This window comes from Coturnix japonica, chromosome 24 (assembly GCF_054131305.1).
Source record: "Coturnix japonica strain WE chromosome 24, WE-NBRP24, whole genome shotgun sequence".
In the NCBI taxonomy this organism is placed as follows: domain Eukaryota; kingdom Metazoa; phylum Chordata; class Aves; order Galliformes; family Phasianidae; genus Coturnix; species Coturnix japonica.
In genome coordinates, this window is record NC_140686.1 from 3,212,090 (window position 1) to 3,239,289 (window position 27,200).

General features: G+C 51.9%; 2 protein-coding genes and 1 long non-coding RNA gene across 10 annotated transcripts in view; all 3 read right to left on the bottom strand.

Moving 5' to 3' along the window:
* Window positions 1-8,633, bottom strand: part of LOC146757033 (uncharacterized) — a 32,076-nt gene extending 23,443 nt beyond the window's left edge. The window contains exons 1-6 of one of the 8 annotated variants that reach the window (XR_014936978.1): window positions 8,231-8,623; window positions 7,170-7,290; window positions 6,377-6,482; window positions 6,094-6,190; window positions 5,563-5,635; window positions 2,552-4,257 (exon numbers count right to left, since the gene is read on the bottom strand). This is a non-coding gene — a long non-coding RNA (uncharacterized LOC146757033). The other 7 variants (XR_014936980.1, XR_014936979.1, XR_014936984.1 and 4 more) reach the window with 7 other exon arrangements.
* Window positions 8,634-10,202: 1,569 nt separating this feature from the next.
* On the bottom strand, window positions 10,203-12,318 carry LOC146757036 (uncharacterized). The gene is made up of 4 exons (XM_085523404.1): window positions 11,921-12,318; window positions 11,765-11,846; window positions 11,183-11,377; window positions 10,203-10,802 (listed from the first exon to the last, which is right to left on the bottom strand). The coding sequence occupies exons 1-4, from the start codon at window positions 11,984-11,986 to the stop codon at window positions 10,780-10,782; spliced, it is 366 nt and encodes a 121-aa protein (XP_085379530.1). The 5' UTR covers window positions 11,987-12,318; the 3' UTR covers window positions 10,203-10,779.
* Window positions 12,319-14,696: 2,378 nt separating this feature from the next.
* Window positions 14,697-20,321, bottom strand: LOC146757037 (uncharacterized). Its single transcript, XM_085523364.1, has 10 exons — window positions 20,226-20,321; window positions 19,370-19,449; window positions 19,246-19,298; window positions 18,584-18,652; window positions 18,185-18,244; window positions 17,321-17,392; window positions 16,869-16,961; window positions 16,625-16,735; window positions 16,170-16,317; window positions 14,697-15,880 (listed from the first exon to the last, which is right to left on the bottom strand). The coding sequence occupies exons 3-10, from the start codon at window positions 19,280-19,282 to the stop codon at window positions 15,658-15,660; spliced, it is 813 nt and encodes a 270-aa protein (XP_085379490.1). The 5' UTR covers window positions 19,283-19,298; window positions 19,370-19,449; window positions 20,226-20,321; the 3' UTR covers window positions 14,697-15,657.
* Between the last annotated feature and the right edge of the window lie 6,879 nt (window positions 20,322-27,200).

The following is a 27,200-nucleotide window of genomic DNA, read 5'->3' on the forward strand; positions in this document are numbered from 1 at the left end:
CAGCGGAAGAGCCAAGGCTGTCTGTGAAGAGAACCAATACTTCCTTCTTGCTGCTCTGGAAGTTTTGAAGCCAAGATTCTTTCCCAGCCTGGTGTAAAAAACATGAAAAGAGCCCTTTGGTGCCTGGGTGCCAGGGAGGGTCAAGGCTCCGTGTGGTGATACTTAAGGAGAAAGCAATGAGGCTGTAGGAGGGGAGGAGGTGGTCGCTGCCTCTGTTCATGGAGGTAGTTCTTCCAGGAAGGAGTTCTGTTGCTCACAGCGTGTTCCTGCAGGGATCAAGATGACTGTATTGATTTTGTTTGCTTCTGAATCTCATGAAGCATTGGACTGACTGCAGCGAGGAAGTGGGATGATGAATGGAGAGTGCTGGCGTTTGGATCCTGGCTGCTTGTTTGGTGATGAGGTTGGCTGCCGGGTTTGGTGCTCTGAAAGGATCTGACCCTCCTCATCCTCAGACCAGAAGGGATGATTTGGCTGGGGCCGTCCCACAAGAGATACGGAAGCAAACCAGTGTCGGCTTTGGTGTGTCTGAAACTGCTGCTGACTGCAGGGCAAAGGTCCTGCTCTCCTCCAGTACCTGTAGCTTGTGGCTTTGAGCAGTTCTTCTAAGTTTATGGAGTGGTTTTGTGGCTTTTGTTAAGTGGATCAGAGCAGTCGCTGGTCAAAACGTCCCTTGTTTGGGCTGGCAATTACAGGGTGATGATCCTGTTGGTTTCACATCTCTTCCTTTAAATTCAGCTGCTTTTCCCATCTTTCATTCTTGGTCTCCCAACTTCACCGCCCACCCCGGTCTGTCACCACACATCAGTGCTGTGCAGTCCCCACCTCTGGTGATGTTCACTTCCTTCCCCTCAGCTTGTGGGGTTTCACTCGGAGCCTGAAGGCCCTTGTGTGGCTCTGGAGCTTTCTGTACCCTGTGTGAACAGCAGCTGGCTGCAGCCAAAGGCCCTCAGACTGCAGCTGAAGCAGAGCCCAGTTGATTCCTGCACAGCCTGGGTCCAACCCACCTGCCAAACACAGAACCATGCTGCTGTGTGAGAGCCTCCAGGCTGGAGAGAAGGATCCCAGCATTAGTCCCCCCGCTTGGCAAACCTAAACCAGCCCTAAGCTCATAACCATGGGTTCCTGATGCTGGCCATGCTAATTGCTAGCTGTCACACCCACACTCTTTGCATGTCTGCCAAGCTCAGTGATTGTAAAATGATAGAATTCCTGAGCTGGAGGGTCCCTGCGAGGACCACTGAGTCCAGCTCCTGGCTGCACGCTTCAATGGTTCCAGGTGGGGATGGCAAAAAGCTGCTTGAGTTCCTGAAAAGATCAGAGCAAAGGCTCTGCTGCATCTGTCTGCGACTCAAACACCACCATTGTGTTATTCATAGTAATAATTCCTACAAATATAGTTGGAATTTGCAGCGAGCAAAGCGCAGCTCACCTCAGGAACAGAATCAAAGGCTGGCACAGATTGGAGCACACACCTCTGCCTGTTTTGCTGTTGCCCGGGCAGATTGCAGCTTGATGACATCCAACAGCAAAGCAGTTCTCCTTCAGCAGGTATCTTCTGAACTCACAAGCACCTCTGCACTGCAGAGCAGCCCTGTGTTTAACAAGGCTGTCCATCATTCACACTGCTTTCAGATCTGACATTCCTCTCCTAGCACCCAGGACCAATGCTTAGTCACTTCCCCGTGAGGAGGAATGACTTAGCATTAGGTAGTAGATGAGAAAAGGATTCTTTCCTATGTTGCTCCCTTATAAGCTCAATAACCACATGCTGCACGTGGGTAACAAGAGCCAAACAGGAGCCGTTCCATCCCAGACTACACCTGCAGATGTCTCCACAAGGTCCGTCTGAAGAGTCTCACAGCTGAAGGTCCTGGGACTGCTCTTCCTCTCTCCAAACACACGGTAGCTGAGGAAAGCTCCCTATTAGCTGAAGAGACCAATTTCAGGACCTTCACTGACTGGAGGAGCCACTGTGGGACACAGGTGTCCCCTCCCACTCACCCTCTCTCCACAGCCGACCATGGTGCAGCTCTTGAAAAGATGACGGAGCTGTCTAAATGATGCAAACAAGACAACTTTAACAGGCTTTTCTTTTTCAAGTTTTTTTTTCTTTTTCTGGAATAGAAACACATTAAAATATCAGCTCCCACTACTTGATCAGATGAAGACATGACGCATTTACTGTGCAGCTTCATATAGGAACACCTGAGCTACATGGAGCAATAAGGCTTTGTTAATTCGTCCATCAGCAGCTCAGCAGCTCATTCAGTTTTTCATGTCATTTTCATAAGGCAAACAACGAAACAGAAGTTACTTTCATGTTTGAGAATTGGGATTAGTTGGCAGCTACATACGAGTATGTATTTGTTATGCAGTATGAATTCACACAGACCAGGTTGCTCAAGCAGTGCTGGGAGCAGTAAAGTCATTCATCTCAGCTGGAAGTCCAATATTACCTGGGGTAGCAGATGCTGTGGGGTTATCCACAGCATCCACGGGATGTTTCCTCCGCATCCCCATTAAGAACAGCAAAGTGCACCAATGGTTTATAGGAACAACGTTTTATTTCTACAGAACATGCTAGAGAAAAACCAACACACTTGTTGGCTTACAAAGCAAAACATGTAAGTAAACATTATTTCAGACTTCAAGAACGTCGCCAATTGAACACACTAGCAGGTTTACTTTCCTCTTTGGCCAAATGCAGCATTTCACAGACTGCTTTTCCCAGCTGACTCTTTGTTTGCGGTACATTAAAGTAAGTTCTGGTGCTTGGGATATCCAGCCCACTTTCCCCATCCAATACAGCAGGAAAGACACAAACACGCCACTTAAATTAAAGAAAGAAAACATGGAGTAAGTGGAATCCGAGACTGCAAAAATATATACAAGTATTTATCTTTTTCCTGAACTAAACATTTCAGCCATAAAAATATTCAACAGCTGTACCCTATAGAACTAGGGCTAAGGCTATTTCAATTAGAACTGCTTTGTGTTTTAAAAATATAGGGCTGAAAGCCTTTTGGGTGATACTTATACATCCACGGCATGTCTAGGTTCCCTACGTGAATCATAAATCATTATGCAGAACACAAACTAGTTGTCTTAGCTTAATCTTCCATTATCCTGTTTAATTTCATCTCTCCTGTAAATATGTTAGATAACTAGATTTCACTGTAACTATTAACATAAACAGAATATTCATAAGGCTTTTCTCTTCTCCATCCGAGCTGTATACGGTAAAATACCCATCCAGTGCTTTGGAATAGGCAGATCTTCCTCCTAGTAAAACTGTGAAGCAAGGATAGCTTTCACCGCCAGTGAGAAGGTTTCTGAAAGTGCTCGGTAGAAATCCAGAGTTTACATGGATAAAACCTCAGGATAACATCCATTTACTTACACGCAACTACTGTTAAATAATCCAAGTCAAGTCTACTTGAGTAAGTAAGTAAGTAAGTAAGTAAGCTGGAGCTTACTTATGCCCTCAAAAGAAAAACCCACATCACATAACAGCGTGAAAAATATCTATCCATGTGCTTGAGGAGTGAACGTGGAGAAAAATGCCATGTACTTTGGCACACTTTACTGGCAGAGATGCATATTTTATAATGGGTCTGAAGCTAAGCAAGGTTATTTCAAGGAAAACCACACAATAGTGGAGAAGCTACAGAGATCTGAAAGAAAGCATCTTTCATTTTAAGTATTGTTTGAAGGGAAAAAAAGCCAAAGTACATTTAGTTCTTAAGACTGGAAAATGCACTGTGTAATTGGGAAGCTGAATGAAGGACGGATATTTGTGGCACCATGGAAGTTCAACAAAGCACTTGCACTGAGGGCCACCTCAGCTTTGTGCTGTCACCAAGCCTTCAAAGACAGCCATGGCGAATGAACTTTGCCATCCAAATGTTATGAAAGCCACCACACATTTCTCAATTGTCATTAAATGACGAGCTCCAAGAAAGTATCTTCAAATAACCCCCTTCCACACAAATAATTGTAAAGAAATACATTTGGGATTAGATCTGCTTTTCAGGTACTTTAGTATTTTTGCTACCATTCTTTTGTTTTAAAGGTGAAATTCCCAGTATCATATTAACATAACTTTAGGATTGGACATGCCTGAGCACAGAAAACTAGATGTAGTTCAGATCCATACTATTCATGCTGAGAATGTCATTAAGCTAAATTCAGTTTTGATTTGATGGGCTATAAGGTTTAGACATTTGCAATTCAGCTGAAATTTGAAGTGTACGTCTGGGGAAAAAAAATAAAAAGGAATAAAAACACCACATTTTCTGGGCAGCTGAATAGGTTTGGTTTAGACCCATTTAAGCAGTTAGTATTCTGCTTTCCCTAAATCCTAATCCAGCCCCAGCAGCTGCAGCAGGTCAGAGGCTTGGGCAGCCTGGGGCCTCGTGCTATTAGGACAAGCAGCAGGTAGTGGCCTGTGATGAAACAGCAAGGGGAAGAAAGGTGAAAGGAATGGAAGCTGTTTTCAAAGGAATTTGTTATCCTTTTTAAATGGCAGGACTATTTTTGTGTCACCTCTCACATTCAGAGACTTATGATAGATGTTGCTGAAGTTAACGGCAGCATTCTGCTTTCAGAAGGCATCTCAGCCTGACTGTGGCAAATGCACACTTGAAACATTTAAGACTTCTGTGCTTGGGGAAGCACAAGGCATGCTTGCAAGGGATTTATCTGAAATGAGAAATTAACTGTGGGTTGAACTGAATGATATAAGGGGCCACCAGAAAGAAGGGGACATACACAGTCAACAGACTTGTGTTCTAGATGTTGTACTAAGGGACATGGTTTAGTGGGGAAAAATTGGTGATAGGAGGATAGTTGGACTGGATGATCTTGGAGGTCTTTTCCAACTCTGATGATTCAAAGAGAAACCTTAAGTATTGAACAACAGTTTAAACCACCAAATATCCATTAGGAACACAGGCATATGAACTGTCCTGTTCAGAAGGAAAACTGCATTTGTACCCTCTAAAACACCTGTATCTTGACATGCACTTGTCTATGAAAGTGAGAGTTAAAGCACAACAAGCACCTGAGCAGCGATAACTTTCCAGAACTGGCAATGTATTTAGTAACAAGTCTCACCTAATCTCTCTTCTGTATCTGAAACTTAAAATCTGAGCATCTTCACAAAGCACCAGCGTAACTGAGAAACTGAGCAGAAGCTACATTTTCTCCAGCCAAGAGGGAGCATGAGCGTGGCTATTTATTTTCATTGCCAAGATCGAGCGTGGTGATAATGAAAGATCAATCCCAAACTCTTTAAAAAATGGACAACCTTAAGTACTAAAAGTGGCTATATGTTTTTAGTGGTGTGCAAATCCATGGCGTTTACAATGGAATCAGCTCCACAACAAAACTGCTTTTCAGAAGTTCAACTATTACTCAGCAGAGCTTACTGCCATAGCCCAGTGCTTTGCTTTCACACAGTCTCAGACACTTCCATAACACACCCACTTCCTAAAATCTCAAAGTAGATTTCCATCCATAAGAACAGAACCACAGCAGAGTTTGATCCTTCGTACTTACCAGGTGTGACTTCCAGGTAACCAGTTTTCCTTTCCAACTTTCTCAATGCAAAATTTTTGGGGTCTGTTGCTCCCTGTACAAAAACCAAACAATTAATTCTTAGGTCTAACTGCCCGTGTATACCAGTAGGTAATACGCGACAACAGTGCGTGAAAACAAGACTATAACTACTTGCAGAGCACAAAGACATTTGTCTCTCACTACATCCCTCTGAAGAAATCCACGTAGTGAAATGCATAAATATGAAGCGGTTTTCAAAGAAACTCAGCCACTGAATCACATCGTTGGTTTGGTACTGGAAGGAATCTCTGGAGTTTACCTAGTCCTGCCACGTCCAAACCATGGATCAAGTCACTGATGCAAGGCGTGTTCACATTCCATCCATCCCTTTTTCTATCACAGCTCTACCAATATGCAAGACTCAGATTCCATATAAATTCATTAAAAAATACCCTTAAACACACAGCTTGGTCCTTATTAAGAAAAAAGGAAATAACTTGAGCATAAAATGCATTAAAGAGGGCTCGTTACCCATGAGGTCAGCAAATCCTCCTACTGGCAATCTGCACGTTCCAGTAACGAACTGTAGAAATCTCATTCTCTTCTCATTATCTATTTATTTCCCAAACTGAAAAATAATAATTAACATTGATGTCAAGTTTAATATTGAAATGTTCACTTCCCCATCCCCCATGGGACAGCTGGATTAGCAGTTATCATTTACATTTACATGCAATGTATCTGTTGAGTAATTCTGACTATTGCTCATTAAGCTGTTGCTGTGTTCTTGTGTGGAAAAAAGAAGTCTACAAACCTGCCAGAACCACAATATCTGTCTGCAGGTTCTGCTATCATGCCGGTAGATGGTATTGCCTCTGCCAGTCATTCAGATCAATTTCTTGAATTCCACACAGGAGCACCTTTAGGGAAGAAAAATTTCATAAACATGGAAACTACGAGCTACTACTTTGCTTCTACAGCAAGACTATTGTACTGAAATACTACTGTACTTCAAAGCACCCACAATCACAGTATGCTCTTTTTTAATATAACTCTCAAACTTGCACAACAAATAAAAACATCCGCTCACAAAAAAATGTGGAGAGGCCACAAAAGAGATTCCCCAGTCATGAAAACATTTGCATTTAGACATACAAAACATACTTTCTCATTGCCTAACCATACTGTTCTGTTCTAGAAATACGATGTTCTGCTGCAGAGTATAATTTGGAGAGACCAAAGGCAGCTCAAACCTGCTCCACTCATTAATTTGACCATCCGCTGATATTTGGTTCTTATCTCCCTTGCTTTCCAATTGCTCACTCTTTAAACATATGCAAATCACATGGTCAAGGACTAAAAAAACACTGCTAGCCAAAAAATTTATGCTGGCAGAATCTTAACGTTAGAAATTTGTCTAAGTTGGTTGCAAAGAAGAAAGTGAAGAACAACACAGTAACCAAATACTAACTGATACATAAGGCTTCTCTCCCACATCCTGAAAACAGAACCTCCAGCCTTAATGAACTCTGCTCTTCAGACTCTGACTGACATTCAAGTATTACGTGTAGCAGCCTGGATCTGGCAGTAGTCAAAGAATCTTTTACCTCCAGCTCCTTAGCATAAAAGGACCGCAGATACTGCTGGGGCAGAATTTCATTGAAGCCTTCAAATGAAGCTTGTGTCTGTTCCCCAGCGCCTCAGGAAAGTCTCCATTCTGCTACCAGCCTGGAACAGACACAGAAGGATCATTTAAAACGGGCTACGCTAACCCAAGTTCATCTTTGTTAGTTTGTTTTGAAATGAACCGTAAGCTGTGTTAAGAAAAATGGTGGAAAGTTCTGGGGATAGAGCACTGTGTAACTGTATTCTAATTGTATTCCCAACCTTCACCCTGCGCAAACAATTTTAAGTTAAAACCCTATGTTTCCAACCACTCAACTATGGAAAGCATTTTAGGCTCCAACAGGAGGCAGCATCTACTCACTGTTGATATTAATGAGAGCACAGGAGTCCCTTGCTACCCGGAGGAAGAAAAAAATGCAGAGCTGTATTCATCTAATATTCCATAATTGTTCCATATTTGTTTCTGTTAATCAGGAAACTTTGCTCTGTGGTAGAAACTCCACTCTCCATTAAGAAAAGGGAGAAAAGCAGGCAGGAGACCCAAAGAATCTGAACCCAGGGAGAAGCAGATATTATGCTGAATTCAAGCCTAACCTGTCAGGAGAACTGGAATCGAAAGCAGAGATGAAACTCTGGGGAACGCAACACAGGACACAGAGTGTGACAAAAGAACATTGCTTAAGCTGCAATCTGAGCTCTCCCCGGCTTCCTCAAAACCAGAAGAGAATGGTCTTCTGCAGGTACTCCCTCCCCTCTATCCCAATGAGTATTTTGCACAACTGCCAATGCCAATACGTTCCTTCTGCAAATGTCGCCGTTTCTGTGAAACCTTTCCAGATGACTCGTGACTAAAGCAATTTCTACTCCCACATCCCTCAAAACCTTCCCACAAAGAAGCCTTCACAGATCAGATGGTAAGAAAGAGGGAATTCTACGGCCACAGCAATAAAGTGCGCAAAAAAGCAACCAACACAACCACGCCAAACCGCAGCCCGGACTCGTCCCGCTCACTGCAATCCAGACCCACTCCATCCGTACAAACCTTCATCCACGCCGTTTCTTAACCGGGCCTCGGCGCCACCCGGATCTTACAGCCAGCGAGCGGCCGGCAAACGAACGGCCGTCTTCCTCTTGGTGCCGCACAGCCCAGCACGGCCGGAGCCGCACCACACGATCCGGGCCGGGGCCGGCTCAGGCTCTGCCTCCAGGCTTTTGGGGCCGGCCGGGTGACTCCGCAGCACAGCGAGACCGTGGAGCCGCCCGGGAGCCGCCTCTGGGTGCCGGCAGCGCCGCGAGCTCCTCCCCCGACAGCCCCTCCGTGCCCCCGCACCGAGGCCCGACCCCGTTCGCAGCACAGAGCCCGCTCCTCCCGGCCCCGCTCATGGCCGCCATGCCGCCATGGCCCGGAAGTGCTCTCCGCCGCCTGCAGGAAGCACTTCCTGTCACTGGCACTGGCACTGTCACGTGGCTCAGGCCGGGCTGGGGCCTGGTGGGGGGGGGGCGGCTGCCGGAAAAGGACCCAAAATTCACGTCTCGTTCCGTGTCTTTCCTCTCGCTTTCCCTCCTTTACATTCCCATTCCCTTCCTTCCTTCCTTCCTCGCCCTCGTCCCCTTCCCTTCACCACCTCCCTGTGCCCATTCCAGCGTCTGGCCACCCGTTCTGAGCAGTAATACCTCGTATTGTCCAGCATGAATCTCCCCCATCGCAGCTTGAATGAAGCCATTCCCTCTGGTCCTATCATTAATGACACGAGAGAAGAGGCCGAGCCCCAGCTCACTACAGCCTCCCTTCAGGAAGTTAGAGAGAGCAATGAGGTCTCCCCTGAGCCTCCTCTTCTCCAGGCTGAACAATCCCAGCTCCCTCAGCCGCTCCTCATACGGCCTGTGCTCCAGACCCCTCACCAGCTTTGTTGCCCTCCTCTGAACGCGTTCCAGGGCCTCCATGTCTTCCTTGCACTGAGGGGCCCGAAACTGAACACAGCACTCGAGCTGCGGCCTCATCAGTGCTGAGAACAGTGGGGACAATCACCTCTCTGCTCCTGCTGGCAACACTGTTTCTGATGCAGGCCAGGATGACCTTGGCCTTCTTATTATACAGCAAAGGAATCTCCTGAAAAGGAAACCAGAATATCTGGCAACATGAAACAAAGTTCTGATTCATAAAAGACTGGCAGCAAGGCCTGAATCTCTTGTGTAATCTGCTCTTGATTTATCACATTAGCACTAGGTGGAATGCAGAAGCTTCCTGAGATGTGATAATCAAAACCTAGTCCAATGCCTTTAAAAAAGCCTTTAAGAGATTACTCCTCCTTGTCTCTTTAAAATAAACTTAGGTAATACAAAAGGTTGGAAAATTTTTGGACAGCTCCCCAGGGCCGGGCTTTGGAAGGCCGTATTGACGAGAGTCAATCAAGCTCCGGCTGCAGGCGTATATGTGTGTGCCAGTTCTTTAACACAGTAGGAATCACAACTTGCTGCATGATCAAAATTCTACAAATGCTACTCCTGAACCCCAATTACTTCCAACGGTGTTAAATTACCCCTTGATCTCAAAGCAGAACAAAACAACAAAATGCCACACCAATAGTGAATACATAAAAACAAACAACTCCTTGGGCCTCAAGGGGAGGCTGATGCACAGGCCACGGCTGCCAGCGTGCAGCTGGGCTTCCCAGGGCAAACAGCAGCACACGGTGCATCAGAAGCTGAAAGAATCCTCAGGGAAGAGAGGCCAACTCAAGGGGCTGAGCACGGGACACCCTTCTTCCTCGCGGGCTGCTTCCCCTCCTCTGGTTTCTTTCTGTCAGTCCTCAGAGAGTAAGGAGATGCTCACAGCCTGTCACCAGCACTTACCGGTTGGCTGAAAGGCCACAGGTTGGGAAGACCAACAAGGAAACGTAGGAAAACCTGCACCATGTCAAGGGAGAGACGTGAAGCCGGCCGCTTCATCGCCCTGTGATTGCCAGCCCGAGCAAGGGACGTTCTGACCAGCTACTGAAAGAGGCAGCACCAGGTTTAGAAAGTTCGCTTCAATTTTATTGCGTACAAAAGGACTCGGCTTCTATTTATTACCCCGCCCACACCCCAAAATGAAACCCCAGTGCCCAGGATTTCCGCTTAGCAATCAGTCACTCAGCCTCCAGTCAGACCCAAGGAGAAGCCTGACCATGGGGCTACGTCACCTCCTCCCTCTCCAGTCCCAGCCAGCCCTAATTCAACCTAAGCCTACACTGGCCCTGGACCTCAAGAGACACACCCTGAAGGAACACAGCATCTCCAGCTCTTGCCATACACCAAGTCCTGCACAGGTGAAGCCCTCTTTGCTTCTAACGCAGCACAAGCCCTTCCTGTCCAGTTCACTTCCATCATCTCCACCGTCCATGACAGGGAAAGCACGGCTGTGCCGGTAAACTGGACTGTTCAGTCAGCTGCCTTTGGTGCCACCTCCGAGGAAGAGTTGCAGGTGGTTCTGCTGTCCTTTGTAGCTTCTTGCTCAGGCCATCATCGTTGCTTTCTGCTTTCCTTCTCGGCTTTCTTCCTCAGCTGAGCAGCGCTTCCCTTGCCTCGGCTTTCTTCACTCTCTCCCAAGTCTCAGTCCCCAAACTCTCCGAGTCCTACAAGAATCAATTCAGAAACACTCAGGGAACCTTCTCAGCTAACAACTGGTTGACGGCTCGCTTTGGGAGCTCAAGTCACCCTCCTGGGCATGCTGGGCTGCCAGAACTGGGAACCACCTTCCTGACAGTCGGGCACACAAGAATCTCCACCCCTGTCTCATTCCCCAAATCCCACACAAACCAGAGCCTAAAGCCCTTTCCTGCAATGTGGTCCCTGCACGGGCAGGTGGACCCTCCGCCTGGCAGCTCATAGTGTGCAGCAGCAGCCGCAGGATAAGACTGAGCTGGCACCTCCAGGCTGCTGGCAACAGTTACAGATGGTTCCCTCCCAGCCCGTTGCCCGTGCCTTTCTCCCAGCCCATGAGAGCACCACTTACTGCCTTTGGGGACTTGGAAACTGGCAGCATGATGGCCAGCACAGAGAAGCTGCAAAACGGCTCCATAGAAGAGTCCGTAGCGCAGCATGTTCTTCATTAGCATGGGCTCAGGGATCTCAGGTGGCCAGAAATGCAGTTCAGCAGCCATAGCACAGACAGCCTGCTGCTCTACTGCTCTCTTATGGAGGCTGCCTGCTGTGAGGGGGGAAAAAGAGACATCATTACTCTCAGGCACTGTGATGGAGTTACTTCCTGCTAGAAACATTTCCAGGCTGACTTAGAGAAGTGCTGTGAAGCTTGGTCACCTTGGGCTACCGACCCAAGAAGAAAGAGGGACATCAAACTTGCATTTCAGTTGCCCTTTAGCGCCTGCCTCGGAGAAGAGCCCTCAGCCTTCAGTACTGCTGCACTTACAGGTGAGGGGAAGAGAAGCAAGAGAGGACGGGTGGGTGTCAAAGAAGGGAAAATTTACCAGGCAAGAATAAACCTACCCCTGAGAACCATCACACACATGTGAATACTGCCTTACTAATATGAACAATAACATCATTCACACAGCTAAATTTACTCACATTCACGTACCTGGTTGTGGACATGTTCGAGGCCTCGCTGCTGCTGTGCTGTTCAATGCCGGCCACAGCAATAAAGCGCGCAGAAAGCCCATCTGTTGCAGACAGAGGAATGAGCCGTGCTTAACCAACACTGCTTCAGCGCACGCTTACAGTAAGGCACACCTACCTTGCGCTGGCCATGCAGGAAGCTCGTGACGCAGCTCCAGACGGCTCTCCTGAGGCCCAGCTTCATTTCACGGCCTCTCACGCTCTGCTGCTGGACATTCTGCAACAGAAAAGCCACCGGATGCAAATCCCATCCCTTGCAGATGGCATCAGACCTCCGCTCTCATGGCAGTCGCACTCACGGCTCCGGGGGAGAAAGCAGACGTGTGCTTACCGAGCGAGCGCTGTTTGCTGCCAGCTGCTGGTAGGAACCCACGCCTAACCCTACAGTACCAACAGTAACCTATGCCTAACTCTACTATGGGAACAATCAACTACTCCTAACACTAAAGAATGAAGAGGAACAAACTCCTAACAGGAAAACACCAACTCCTAACACTAAACCTACTCCTAACCTACTCTTAACACTAAAGTGAACAATAAGCAATGCCTAACTCGAAAACATGAAAAATAACCTATGCCTAACTCAAAAACACTAACAACAACCTACACCTAACTCTAAAACTAAACTAAACCCAAAAAACAACTACAGAAACAGGGACTGGAACAAACAGGGTAAAGATGGGACTGGGGGCCCACAGAATGTGGCTGCAGAATAGGCCCAAAGGAGGAACAGATGTTACAAAAATACCACCCAGCTAATGCTGGGGGTGGGGGCCGTGCAGCGGGTAAGGAGCTCAGCGCCTGGACCAGCCACGGTGGAGCTGTGACCATGCCAGCGCGGGGCCTGGCACGGTGGTGTGGTGCCAGGCCAGCTATGCCGCGGGCGGATCCACCTCCATGGGCTCCTCTGCAGGTGGATCCACCTCCATTGGCTCATCTGGAGGTGGATCCACCTCCATTGGCTCCACATGGGTGGTGGTCACAGGGCTGGTCCAGGCACGATGGAAAATGGCTCTTTTACCCATCCTCTGCCTGGTGGTCATGGCGGGCCCCCTCCTCCTTCTCACTCCTAGGGCCCCCAGCTCCATCCTCCCGCCTGAACCTGGGCAAACGTCTATCCTCGCCCTATTAGCTGCCGACATGGCTGTTATTTGACACAGCTTTCAGAGGCGAGTGTGTTGCGTGCGGCAGCGGTGACCAAGGTGACATGGAGAGGGTTCTAAAATGGCGGCTGCACTGCTGGCACTGGTGTTCCACATAGGATGAGGAGGGGGCTGGTAATAGCAGGACAAGGGGAAACTGATTTAAGTTGAAAGAGGGAAGATTTAGGTTGGATGTTAGGGGGAAAGTTGTTTACTAGGAGAGTGGTTAGGCCCTGGAACAGGCTGCCCAGGGAGGTTGTGGATGCCCCGTCCTTGGGGGTGTTCAGGGCCAGGTTGGACAGGGCCCTGGGCAACCTGATCTAGTAAAGGTGTATGTTTGGTGGCCCTGCCAGGCAGGGGGGTTTGTTCTTCATGATCCATGAGGTCCCTTCCAACCTGGGTCATTCTGTGATGCTGTGATACCGGTGTGTGGCTGCTTGTCCCAGCGCGCTGACCTTTTGTCTTCAGGTTCACCAACAAGACTGTAACTGATTTATGGAGGAGGCAAGTGATGGGTGCTACTGTGTGACAATCAACATCACTTTGTGGACATTTGAAAGCACCTTCCTCCAGAGCTGTTCACCTCCAGAAGAGGGTGCTCAGAAGTGTTTACTGGCAGAAGATCTGGCTCCAGATTGGTATGGGAAAACTGGGGAATGATACCATCGTGTCCTGTGAAGAACAGGATGCAGGTGGGCATCCCTGCTCCCTCTTGTCTGCTGGCAAGGCCCAGAAGATGAGATCCCAGAGCCAGAAGCTGCCATTCCAAGGAGAGCTGACTCAACCATTTTGGATTTGAGCTGTCACACCAAGGAGAGCTGACTGAACCACGTTAGACTTATTTGTAAGTTTATACTATCATTGGAAACTGTTGCCGTGGTCACAGTCATCGTCAGCGGAACAACAACTCCTGATGACCCACCACTACTGAAGATCAATGACTGAACTACAAAACACGCCAGATCCATGGTGGTGACTCTCTCTCCCTCTTGCTTCCTATAAAGACTCCTTGATTCTATTTCCTATCTTTTCTATTGCCCACCTTCCCTTCCTAATCACCCTAAATCGTAATAGCGTCCATCCTCCAACATTTGAACCATGCTCAGGCATACACGTATGGACCTCCTCTCCTTCCTATAAATTGTAGCAGGACTGAGAACCACAAGGATTGTCAGCTCCCAAGTCATACAAGTATTGCACACAACACAGATAACTTCATCTGCTGGCCCCGCTGTCTCTGCATACCACCAAGCGAGGACCTGCAATGCCCAGGCAAGACGATGTGCCTGGCAGTGCAAAGCCAGCCCACGTGTGTGCAGATGGCAAGGAGTGTGCCTGTGGCACTGAGCACCGACAGCCCTTGCCTGCCCAGGACTGCGTGTGGAGGGCGTTCCCCACTGCAGCCCTGCCCGACAGTCAGTAGGGGTGTGCGCCCATGATGGCAGTAATGAACAAACTGCTGCTTCACAAAGATCTTGGCCCGATTAGAAATCTTTGAGTAGTGCTGTTACAGCAGACAGAATGTGATAAGCGCAAGTAGTCTCCTGCACTTCACATCCTTGCTACTTTGTTCTGGGTGTTGTCACTGAGCAGCGTCTAACACAAGTTCTGCCCTGGTCAGCTGGCTGCCTTAGCTTGAGCCCTGATGGCAACGCCGTGACGTGATGTTAGTATTGCTGTTTTCTCCTCGTCAGAATACTCTGCCTTTTGAAAGAAGCAGCTTCTTGGTTATTTTGTTTTGTTGTTGAACTTTATTAATTTACAATATCTATATTCCATATAGTTACAGATGTTTTGAATATGATCATTTGTGGTGCTGAGATTTTTTGTAGAAAAGCTATACTCAGTTCAGAAGGTGTAATAAGGATGTTAAAGAAAGAACCCCCTGTTGTGTTGACCAGTGATGATGCTCCCACCCCCTGACCAATGGTGGAGAGGAGCATGAAGAGAGAGGTGGTGCTGGGGGGATCTTGGGGCTGCTGGGCCTGTCATACTTCTCCCAGGCAGAGGTTTTACAGGTGTTGCATGATGCCCCCAAGCTGACCCCGTGGGGGGGGGGGGCACTCCCACATCCTGAAGGATGGTGGAGAGGAGCGGGAGGGCAGAGTTGGTGCTGTGGGGGGCTGGGAGCTGTGGGGCCTGGTATGCTTTCCCCTGGCTGTAGTTTTCTGGGTGTCAGATGATGCCCTCAAACTGACACCCTGCGGGGGCTGCTCCAACCTCCTGAAGGATGGTGAAGGAAAGTTGGTGACAGTTCCTGGGGGGGACAGGGGGCTGCTGGGCCAGTTGGCTTCCCCCAGGCAATGGTCGTCCGTCTGTTGGATGATGTCCCCAGGTCTATACTCTGCTGGGGTTGCTTCCATCCCCTGATGGATGGTGGAGGGGAGGGTGAGGGCAGAGATGGTGCTGGGGGCTGACGGGCCTCTCAAGCTTCCCCCAGGCGGTGGCTGCCCCCAGGTGATGCTCCGAGGGAGCCACTGCCAACCCCTGAAGGATGGTGGTGGGGGACAGGAGGATGGTGTTGATGCCTGGGGGCAGCTGGGCCTGCCACTCATCTGCCAGGGTGCTGCTGTTTGGGTGCCAGCCAATGACTGCAAGCTTCCAAACCAGGTGGGTCCCTCCTGTCCCCTGAAAGAGGTGTTGATGCCCAAGGTGGATAGGGGCTGCTGGGCCTGATGTACTTCCCGGGGGCCACGGAGCCTGGGCTGGTGAGCTACAGGGGCCGCAGGGGGGGCAGTTGAGCCCGACAGCCGTCAGGCCTGGCAGGGGCCGCTCTGGTGGTGCTCTGCAGCTGCTGGGCTGGTCGTTGTTGGTGCCCTGTCTTTCTGTCCAGCGCCTTGAGGCAAGCAAGCTGTCCGTTGAGGCGAGCAAGCCATCTTTCCAAGCGCGAGGTGCTGCGGGCAGTATTCTCGGCTGCAGCAGCTGCAGCAAGGCGCCTGCAGAGAAAGAAACATGCTGAGGGCACAGGAGAACCCCCTGCTCTCCTTCCTCACAGTGCATGGTAGAGCCACCCTCAGCTCCCGGCCTGTCTCAGGCCCAGCAGTAAGAACATGCAGCAGGAATGGCTCGGCCAGTTAAAACATCTGACAGCATCAATCTCAGACAGTGTTAGGCAACAACTAACTGGCTTCTCTATGCTGCTTTAACTAGAAATGCCTCCTGGCTCACAGGAGCCCTATAGTAAAGAGGGGGGCAGGGTAGGGGTGGGGGTGAACAAGAACTCACTGGTTTATCTGCCTCCGTTGCCGGATAAGACGATACCATGAAAACATTGCCATCAGCGTGGTAACGAAGATAGCTGCACCGAATCCCAGACAGTACTTCTTGATAAAATTATCTACTGCGGCATTTGCATGTTCCTCACCATCCGCACCTGGAAAAACAATGTGGATCTGTTTCACCAGCTGCTGCTTTGAGTGACATGGACAAGAACAACCACAGGAAGGATCCCGCTCCGGGCTGCTGTTGTGCCTGGTGGCTCAGGGGAAGCACAGCAAGCTCTGGAATGCGGGGTCTGTGCACAGGAGGTACTATGGAGGGTCCTGTTTCCTCTCCTTATCTGCTGAATGTGGTTCTGGTGGCCTAGTTCCCAAAAGGACAAAGTTCCTAAGTCCCTGGGAACTGGCTGCAGTGGGAGGGGAGCAACCTCTAACCATGAAGCCACTATGAGCAGCCCTTACCTGGAGTGACAGTTGCTGTCTGCATGGCCTCTTTTACTCTCAGGGGGACAGTCAGTGTGCGAACTCTGCCGTTTTGAAATGCAAGCCAGCACATAGGTGCTCCACCTGTCTCTTTAGAAAGGAGGTAAGAGAGTGGGACTGTAAGTAACTGCTTCTCATCAGGAAGATGGTACAGTTTCTCCACATGTATTTCTAGAAATTCAGCTTCACAAGTCTTTCAGGGAACAGACGGAAATACACCTACCACGTGCTTTGTCCTTCATGATTTTCATTAGCAGAGGGGGCAGTGTCTGCAAATATTTTCCTGTTTCCAGGGTCTCTTTCTGTTTCTCAGGACCTAAACAGAAAGCATTAAGATAACTTTCAGACAAACAAGGTATTAAACTGAAGGGTCTTTTCAGTGAAGCCAGTAACGACAACAGCCACCCCTGGGATGCCTGTGGGGTTCCAGCACAACTAAGGATTTAGCACGGCCTTCCCTGGAGGCACTTCTGCAACCAAAGAATGAGAACTTTTCACCACACACTGCAGCTTACCTAAACGCATAACGGCATCACTGAATGGGACCAGGGCATTGTGCGAGGGCAGGGCACATACACACAGGTGTGCATTCTCACTCACACCTGCAGACATGCCTGGCTGACATTAGGACTGTGAGCTGGCATCTGTCAAAGGAAGTAAAATCTCATGACGTACCCATTCGAATCCCTGCGGCTTCTGTCCTGGAGCTCAGATGGGAAACTGGATGCCATTCAACTCCACTAGGAGCTGTCAACAAACACAGACAGAGCAGCTCCTGTCAGACACCTGTTTAGACTGGAATGACAGCACTGCTCCACAGCACTCTCCTCTCCCTGCCACACAGAAGCATCTGGCAAATAGTTGTTGGGTGCCTGCAGTGGCACCGTGACAGTCCAAAAAGGAACCGTGTGCAGAACTGCCTGGAGAAGGGAAGGGGGTGGAAGAGGAAGGGCAAGATCTAAAGGCCCTTTCCCTTGGGATTGCCCTGAGGCTCACAGGCTGGATTATGCTGAGGCTTTGGCAAGGCGTTGCTTATAGGCACAGCATTGATGAGAAACATCTCCTGGTGTTGATGCCTGGGGGCAGCCGGGCCTGCCACTCATGTGCCAGGGTGCTGCTGTTTGGGTGCCATGGTATGCTGTGATTTCTCTCTTCCTTAGGGACCTGCAGTGACTGGAAGGGGCTCAGGTGATGACATGGCACCCAGACCTGGGTCAAAAGTTGCAAAGCTGCAGAGAGGCCAGGTGGGCAGTTGGCTGGCACTCAGCAGCTTTCCAGATACTCTCTCCAGGCCAAGTAAAACAATCTTCAGAGAAGGCATAGAAGAACATTTGGCCCCTCAAGGTTTTCTTAGTGGGGAGATCTCTGATGTACGGAGACAAAGTCAACGGGATGCTGGGAGCATGCAGCACCCAAGAAACAGTGACTACCCAAGCTTATCATGGAGAAGAAATCACCAGGCAGTGAAAAGATGAACCCCTCCTGAACTTCCACAGCCAAATATGAGCAGAGATCATGAGATGAAGACTGGTGACTTACCTCTGGCATCCACCCCAGGCTCAGGGACACGACTTTGCTCTGGAAATGCACCAAAGGGGCCTGCAGGCACAAGAGTGATCAGACACAGGTGAGGAGAGCTTCCACTGCGCACTGGGGTCTGCTTTGTTTTTTTTTCCTGCAGTGACCTGTGAGGACTGGCTGCAGGTCAGGGAATGACATGGCCCAAACAGCAAAGGAATAGGAGCAAAGACTGGCAAGGGCCGCCTTCTCACTGAAATGTTACAATTCTCCAAGTAAAAAAAATACTAATGACTGATCTGTGTACGACCTTCAAAGCACAAAGAGACTTGAAAGACCTTTGGAGGTCCTTACGTACCCAAATAAGCTATTACAGCACTAATTTTTCGACTTCCAAGGAAACAGACACTCACAACTTACCTCGGAGTTTCCCCTGAGGCACAAAAGCAGTCTCCTTCGGGTCATCTGAAGGAGTACCAATGTCATCATCTACAAGAAAGAAGAGGGATGTTCCCATTGCATGCTGTGATCTTCCTCTCCCTTAGTGACAGGGAAGGGGCCAGGTAACAGGATGGGAGACTCAGGCCTTGATTGCCAAAGATATAGAGTGGCCAGGGTGACCTGGAGCCTGGCACTCAGCAGCTTTAAAATTGCTCCCTCCTTGCCATGTGCAGCACCCCTCCGGGACCGCGTGGAAGAGCATACAAAGAAAAGGTGCCTGAACCCATCTGGGCTACAGCTGGGGGTCTCTGTTGGGAACCAGGATTTTTCTATGGGGAGCATCAGGCAGCTGGAGCAGAAATGCTCATGCTTTTCCCAGCACACATCTTCCGAGTTCTCCCCTAGGACACCCCCAGGATGAAGAGCATGCTCCAGCCAGCCAGCGGCAGAGCCGTGGGAGCACAGGGCTTCCTCATGCCCTTGCCCAGCTCCTGTGGTGCTGCCTGTCCCCCCTGTCCAGTACCCCTCCCCCCCCAATCGAAGGCAGCCCTAGGGCAACACGGCACAGAGCCACTGCAACCAGAACCTGGGCTTCTCACCCTCAGTTCCGCTTATTTTTTACCCCATCTCTGCCCACCCACCTGCTCCTGCTGCTCGCCACAGAGGGAGAAGGGACATTAAAGACCCAGAGACACTGTCAAAAGATAAAGAAAATCGATTCAGTGTCCATTCCAGTGCCTGGCCACCCTTTCTGACCAGTAATACCTCCTGGTGTCCAGCCTGAATCTCCCCTGTCGCAGCTTGAAGCCATTCCATCTGGTCCTATTGAGCTGTGGAATCAAACTCTATAATGCAGAGATGGGTTATAAAGCAGGTATGTTTATTCCAGCGTTGCGCAGCGCCGGGTGCAAGGGGGATAGCTCCTCCAAACTTGCACACCGACTTGTAAAACCGTGATACAGATATAGGTACACCTTATGCATAGTCAATGATTTCCCGTAATTCTGATACATATTCAATAATTCTTTATCATGCAGACCCCCTCTTGTTATCGCCCATCTTGTCAGGGAGATGCAACTCCTCTTCTGATATTTACAACCTCTAATCCCTTTCTGGACAGGTCTCAGGGAGTTCTCACTCTTTATCTGCATCCTTCCTGCTCTCCCAGACCCACTGTCTCCATTCCTTGCTATTCTAACTAACTAAATCATTTTCTGTAAACTACCTTTAACTATCCCCCTTCTAGCTCCCCTTTGTTCTAAATTCCAGCAGAGCCTCTGCTTCTTGCTTCACTGTTCAGGTTCCCACAGGGGCTACAGGGGGCTCCGAGGGGATATGGGGGCTCTATAGGAGCCTACAGAGGGAGCTGTATAGGTTCCATAGGAGCTCTGCGGGCTCTATGGGGCTGTAGAGACTCTATGAGGGACACGAGGGATCTACGGGCGGGCTGAAGGGGGCTCTGTGGGGGCTATAGGGCAGACATAGGGAGGCTGCGAAGGGCTGTATCGGCCCTATAGGAGCCATAGGGCACCGAGGGGGCGGGGTAATCCACTTCGGGTGCGGCCCGCAGCGCCATGTTGGGGCCTTGGGGGCGGCTGTTGGCGGCCCTCAGCCCACAAACCTCTTCCGCTCCCCCGGCGCTTCGCTCCGCTCCCTCCGCCGTTCCCCCCCCTCCGCCCCACGCCACCAGGTGAGGCCGCTCCGGTTTCCACTCCCCCTTCCCACCATTATCCGCAATGGGTCCGTGCCGTAATCCGCTCCCCCGGAGGGAACGCGTGCTCTGCGGAAATGGGTCCCCCTGGGAAACGCGATCCGCTTCACTGGCGTTCGCCCTCGCTTTGGTTCCTACGGCCTACAGAGCCGGAGGAAGCCGGGGAGGGGGGGGGGTGTCAGCTGTGTCTCCACGGAGGGCTGTGTGTCCCCCCCCCTACAGGTGGAGCTGCTGCTGCTGCTGCTCGAGTACCCCCGTGAAGCATGCGGGGTCCCGGGGGGGTCCCGGCGGTATACGAGGCTCTACTGGAGCTGCTGACTCTGCCCCACAACCCTCCGGGTCACCCCCGGGCTCTGCTCCTTCTGGCCACCGTCACCGTCCTATTGGCCACCGGCACGGGGGGGTCCGTGGGTGTCGTTGCCCCCTTTGTGACCCTCCTGCTGCAGGAAGCCGAGGGGGTGAAGCAGGGGGGGGCCCGGCGGCAGCAGCTGAGTGTCTGCGGGAGCTGCTGAGGGGCCGGGGGACCCCCCCAGGATGTTGCCTTGTGGGGCTCGGAGGTCCCTGCTGGGTCGCTTGGCTGTAGCCTCTGCCATTCAGCCCCTGGTGCTGCTGCTGGTGGAAGGCGAGAAGCTTTGGGGGGGATGAATCTTATGGGGGGGGGTGGGGGGGAGGGCTCTGCATTGTTACTGGGGAGGGTCTGGGGGCTGAATTTGGGTGATGGAATCCCAGGGATCATCACCTTGGTACTGGAAGGGATCAAGGGATCCATTGGAATCTCATTATGGGGGTGGGGGGAATCCAGGGGACCTTTGTATGGATGGAGGATCTCACCCCCCATCTCTTTTCTTTCTCATCAGATCCTGTTGAATCCTGCCGTGCTGATGGACCAGATCCTGGAGCTTCTCCTATGTCTGCAGGTGGCTCCTTCCACAACCTGCTGCCAGATCCCGGCCTCACACTGTGATCCACTGGGTCCCAACAGCCCTGGGCAGCCTCGTGTCACCGTGGGGCTGAGCTCCTCTGGATCCCAGTGCTCTCCTTCCCCTTCTAATGCACCTCCCTGCCATGCAGCCCTTACAGACCCCAGGGGTCCCGGTGTTGTCACATCACTGGATGCTGGGGATCTCCTCCGCATCACACTGCTGGATCCCAAAGGACCCCTTGGCAAAGCACTGCTGGATCCCAAGGATCCCCTTGGCACAGCACTGTGGGATCCAGACCCCAAGGACCCCCCCATGGCACCACTTCCAGGGCTCCCAATGATGGAGCACCTCAGGATCCCAGGGGGGACCCCCGTAGCAGCCCCTTGGTGGATCCCATCCCCCCACTTCCACGCCACCTCCTTGCCCACTCCTTCCTCCTGACTCCGCAGCCCAGGCCCAGCTGCTGTGGGTGCTGAGGGACTCCAAGAAGCCCCCCCGAGCTCTTCCCCTATTCTAACCCAACTGCTGCCCACTGCGGAGCTGGCATTGCTCCATGCTGCTCTCTGGGGGTCCCGGGGGGGTCTTTGCCCCATCCCTGCGTCCTTCCAACACCACTTGGCTTCCTTAGCCCAGCACCTAGCTCTGCCCCCCTCCCTGCGCCTCTTCTTCCTCCTCTGCCTCGGGACCCCCCCCTCGCCCCCCTTACCCCCCCATTTTGCCGCCAGCCTCTTCCCCACGTTCTCCGACCCCCCCGAGCTTCTCCTGCCCCACTTAGAGCTGGCAGCCTCTGCTTGTTCCGGGGGAGGGGATGAAGGTCAGCGGGGCAGTTGTTGGCTCCGGGCTTTGGTGGTGGGGTTGGCAGCTCGGGGGGGTCCTCCCGGTGTTTTCTGCCGGGCTCTGGTGGCCTTATCTAAACACTTGGGGGGCAGCGGGACCCCCCCCCCCGTCGAGTTGGTCACAGCCGCCACCTCTTTGCTGCTGCGCTGTCCCCATTTCGCCCCCCAGATCTTAGAGGCTGCGGGGGGGGGGGGTGCGGGGGGTCGGGGGGGGCTCTGGGCGCCGCTTTGAGGCAGGGGGTGCTGAGCGCTGCCGCCCCCCTGCTGCCCCACGGAGCTCCTCCGTTAAGCCCACACAGCGTCGGGCGGGGGCGACATCGACGTCGGCGACCGGGCTGCGCTTCACGACTTCCGCTTTGGGTCCCCCCAAGCTGGGCACCGTGTTGGCCGCCCCCCCGCTCCGCCTTCCCCCCCCTCGGGTAAGCACGGAAGGGGGGGGTCGGCTCTCAGCCTCCGCTCTGTCCCCCCTTCTTTCCGCCTCCATCACCTCCCCGACCCCCCCCTCTTCCCGCTGCTCCCCCCCCCATTCGGTGCCCCCCGGGATCCCCGTGGTTACAGGAGGGCTTTGGCACGATGGGGAGCCCCGGGGGGGGGGTTACGGCTTTGCCTCCGTTTGGAGCCCGACGACGCGACCCCCCCTCATCGCCTCCACGTGTCTCCGTCTCCTCTTTGCCCCCCCTTCCTTTACCCGTAGCGGCTCAATTGCGACCATTGGCCGTCTCCCCCCGCCCCTTGGGACGCCTCCAGGCGACGCCGCATGTTCGACGCCATGTGGGAAACGCTGGGGGGGGACCCGAAAGCCGGTTGGTGTGGGAAGGGGCTCGAACCCCCCGCCGCCATCACCCCCTTCGTGTTGGATGAAGGGGACGGAGATGGGGGGTGGGTGGCGGCCGCCTCGTTGCCCCCCCCGCGGTCTGGCCCTAATTTGGGGGAGGGAGGGGGGAGTGGACGTGCGGTGTCAGCGCTGGGGGGCTCTGGTGCCTTTGGGTCGCCTATTGAGGGGGGAGGCTTGAGGGCAGCACACGGGTGGTTCGGGAAGGTATCTATGGGTCTGGGTCGGTTCTGGGGGGTGGGGAAAGGAGGGGTGTTTCTCATGAGGTTTTCTCTGTAAATGGGAACGATGCAGATTGGAGTGTTGAGTTTTGTGTTCCGTAAGGATTCGGATGCGCGGTTCCGGTCCGGTTCTGCTGACCCGACTTCGTTTCGTTGTGGTCAAGAGAGCGGAGAGCTCTCTGCTGCCACCGCGTGGCCAAAGAGCGGAACTGCACCCCGGTGTCACTCCAAACTGACCCCCCATCGCCACCCCAGCGATGTCGCCCCCTAAGGGATACCCCAACATAACTCCAACATAACCCCAACATGACCCCCCAGCGTCGCCCCCCAGCAACAAAAACATCCCTCCCTCCCTGATAGCAACCCCAGTGATACCCCAACATCGCTCCTAACATCGCTCCCCAACATTACTCCAACGTTATCCCAACAGCATCACACCAGTGTCACCCCAACACAGCCCCAAGGTCACCCCAATACCACCCCAATGTCACCCCAATGTCATCCCTACGTCACCCCAATGTCACCCCAACAGCATCACTCCCGACATCACCCCAGTGTACTCCCAATGACCGACCCCCAGCTCACCACAGCCTCCCTTTGTGAATTATAGGGAGCAATAAGACCCTCACTACCCCATAGCAGATCAATCCATGCCCCCACTTGGTGTTATCTGATGGCTGTTTGCTGGCTGGCTCTTGCTCCATTCAACCACCACTGTCTGGGCCCATCCCCCAGCCAGTTCCTCACCCAGCACAGAGTGCACCAATGCATGCCAATGACCCCAAATGATCCGAAATCCCCCCAAGTCCCCCCAAATGACCGTAAAATGATTCCATAAGTGCCCCCAAATGGGCTGCAGCTTCCGCAGGAGAAACCCATGGCGGATGGTGTGGAAGGCTTTGCTGAAGTCAGTGCAGACCAACAGACACCAATAGCCTCAGCTGTCACCTCCCCCAGCACTCATGGATGGATCCCATCCGGCCCCATGGACTCGTGGTACTCCAGGTGGAACAGCAGGACTCTGTTTCCTCTTGAATCGTGGGGGTTTGCTCTGCTCCCCATCCCAGACAGCCAAGTCAGAGAGCAGAGAACCCATCAAGAGCTTTTTTGTCCCCCATTTTCCCTTCACATCCCTTACCCACTGCAGCCTTCGCTTCCCTGAAGCTGCTCTCCCCATACACTGCTGGAAGGAGCCTTAAAGCCACAACTACCAGCCCTGGGCTCAGGGCTTGGTGACAGGGATGCATCATTGGGCATTGGGGTGCATCTAAAAGGGCTTCAATCTTTGGTCCTTGGGTTCAGGCCTTTGAAAGGGGTTCACCCTTTTATTCCTTGGGGTTATACACTTTTCTGACCCATTTGGCATCAGGGTTCTGCTTTTAGTTGCCCTTTCTCCCCCGTTTTCCATCTCTATCCCCCTCCAGGGCTCCATAGCAGAGACACTTTGCTGCAGCCTTCATATATAAACTTCATATATAATCTTCATGTATGAACTTCATATAAAAGCAGAAGAGAAGCATGCAGACCAAGCAGCGTCTGAGTGCAGAATGGATGCTGCCCATCCCGTCTCTCTTCCTATCTACGTCTGCTCTCACTCTGTGCTTTTCAAGGGGGAAATCTTTCCCCATCTCCAATGCAAAGGGTCCCAAACTCCAAAGTGAGGGGAATAATAGATATGGATTTTACTGAGGGCTTTCTTAACAACTAACAACAACCAATTGGGGGTAACATTGGTTAATGGGTTAATATGGGCTAATTACAATTAGAGGCCGTTCTTATAGGCCATGGCTGCTCTGATGAGCCATAGAATGAAAGACGACCAAGAGTAAAGACAGAAGAAAGGGAAGGAGGGACAGAGAGGCAGCAAAGCGAGGCGGTTCAGCGCTGGTAGATCCATTCACGTTCTGCTGTTGGGTGCGGATCTTCAGTCTGATGGGCCATCAGAGGTTTGTTGTTTGACAGCGACTCCCGATGACAGTCCAGACTGATTTCCAACAAGTCCAACGTGGTGGCACTCAGCCGCCTGCCAGCACTGCCCCACTGCTGTGCCTGGGGGCAGGAGCACAGGAGAGGCCCCTTCCATGGGAACCGTGAAAGTCTTGGGAAGCTGAGTTTCTAGATGTATATCCATGGAGCATCTGCAGTGTGCACAGCAGGAAAAGACGGATCAGAGCCTTGCTGTGGTGATGCCCCTGTGTCTGCACTGGCTTGCGGCATCACCTTCCTCCTGAAGATACCATCTTCCTGATGAGAAGCAGTTACTTACAGCCCTACTCTCTTACCTCCTTTCTAAAGGGACTGACGCAGAGTCTGCTCACAGGGATGCATTTCAGCAAGGCATCCGTCGCACACTGCCCATCCCTCTGGGAGAAAGAGAGGCTTGGCAAGCAGCTGGCACGCCAGGTAAGGGCCGGTGGTAGAGCTCCGTGGCTGTGGTTAGAGGTTGCTCCCCTCCCACTGCACCCAGTTCCCAGGGACTTAGGAACTTTGTCCTTTTGGGAACAAGGCCACCAAAACCAAATTCAGCAGAGATGGGATGGAATAGAACCCTTCAACGTACCTCCCTCCCACAGTCCCTGCATTCCGGAGCTTGCTGTGCCTCCCTTGAGGCTCCAGGCACACCAGCAGCCTGGAGCGGGGTCCCTCCTGCAAACTGAGGTCCAGAGAGATGCACTGACTCACAGATGGTGCAATGGCATAGAGGGAGCCTCCTCGTCCTTCTGCCTCCTCTGTGCCTGCACCATGCCCAGACTTTGCCTTTCTCTCATTCTTCACAGCGCTGTCCAATCCTGGGGAAGCCCACCACAACTGGGTCTATCGTTTTCTGAGGAATCCAGGTAAGCAGCGATCTGGCAGGAGTTTATAAGCAGGAGAAACATCCTGAAAACCAGGAGCGTGCAAGTTGTGCCCATGCCAGGGGGAAGGAAAAGGGGAGAAACAGGTTCAGGTGCTGCTGAGGGGCCCTGACTCTGCCCCTGAGGAGTGGGGTCTGAGTGGGAGGGGAGAGCTCAGGGCAGCACTCCCTGCACAACACGACAGTGGTTCTTGTCCACATCACTCTTAGCAGCAACTGATTAAACAGATGCACACACTCTCCTTCTGTTCTAATGAGTTTTGTTTAGTCAGACGACGTGTCCCAAAGGGTCACGGTGTGCCGGCCTGCGGCAGCACTACCCAGCCTCACAAGGCAAGGGTAGGAGAAGAAGGAGCAAATCTGGCAGAGCCAGAGCGTACCCAAAGCTGAGAGGCAAAATAGAGGCTCCAGAGTGCCTCGATGCGTGGTGCCTTTGGGAGTTCCCTTTGCATCCCCTGGAATCGGGGAAGCATTGCAGCCTGAGGATTTTCACTTGTTCCAGGAGGCCAACAAAATGGAAAACAATTGTGTAGCAATGTCAGACCTCCTTGAGATTTCCATTAGGGCACGAGACAAAGCAATAACCATGTTGTTCCTCCAGGTGTGCCTGGTGCAGGGCGTGCAAACGCCGAGCAAGTTAAAGTTGGTTGGAAGTTCTACCTGATACTTGCTGGAGCTTCCTTGGGTTCCCTATTGCTGGGGATGCTTCTGTGCTGGCTTCTTATTTACTGGTACAGGAACAGAAAGTGAGTTGTTGACCCCCATCCCCATCCTGCCCAACTCTTTTCTGTAGGGCTGCTGTGGGCCAGGAGGCGTTTCTAGTTAAAGCAGCGTAAAGAGACCAGTTAATTGTTGGCTCACACGGTCTGTGATTGACGCAGTTAGATGTTGTCATTGGCTTCAGCCCATCCTTACTGCTGGGCCAGAGACAGGCTGGGAGCTGAGGGTGGCTCTTTGCCATGCGCTGTGAGAAAGCAGAGCAGGGGCTCTCCTGTGCCCTCAGCACGTTCCTCTCTTTGCAGGCGCCGCGCTGAAGCTAAAAAATGGGCTAAACAAGTCCAGGACAATACCAGCATCTACAGCTCACAGTCAAGCTTCCTAACTGGGGGTTTCTGACAAGCCCAGCAGCCCCCGGTCCCAACGGGCATCAATGCCACCCCCCCCCTGTTCCCCACCACCATCCTTCGGGGGACAGAAAGAAGCCACCTGGGGTGGGGTC

Excerpts from the sequence above, each read along its gene's own strand:
- LOC146757036 (XM_085523404.1), bottom strand. The coding sequence starts at position 11,986 with ATGAAGCTGGGCCTCAGGAGAGCCGTCTGGAGCTGCGTCACGAGCTTC. Across the intron at positions 11,847-11,920 it reads TCCTGCATGGCCAGCGCAAG|ATGGGCTTTCTGCGCGCTTT; the intron begins GTAGGTGTGCCT and ends TGTCTGCAACAG. Across the intron at positions 10,803-11,182 it reads TTTCCAAGTCCCCAAAGGCA|GACTCGGAGAGTTTGGGGAC; the intron begins GTAAGTGGTGCT and ends TGATTCTTGTAG.
- LOC146757037 (XM_085523364.1), bottom strand. The coding sequence starts at position 19,282 with ATGTCCCTTCTCCCTCTGTGGCGAGCAGCAGGAGCAG. Across the intron at positions 16,962-17,320 it reads AGCCGCAGGGATTCGAATGG|GTCCTGAGAAACAGAAAGAG; the intron begins GTACGTCATGAG and ends CTTTCTGTTTAG. Across the intron at positions 15,881-16,169 it reads CAACGGAGGCAGATAAACCA|GCGCCTTGCTGCAGCTGCTG; the intron begins GTGAGTTCTTGT and ends CTTTCTCTGCAG.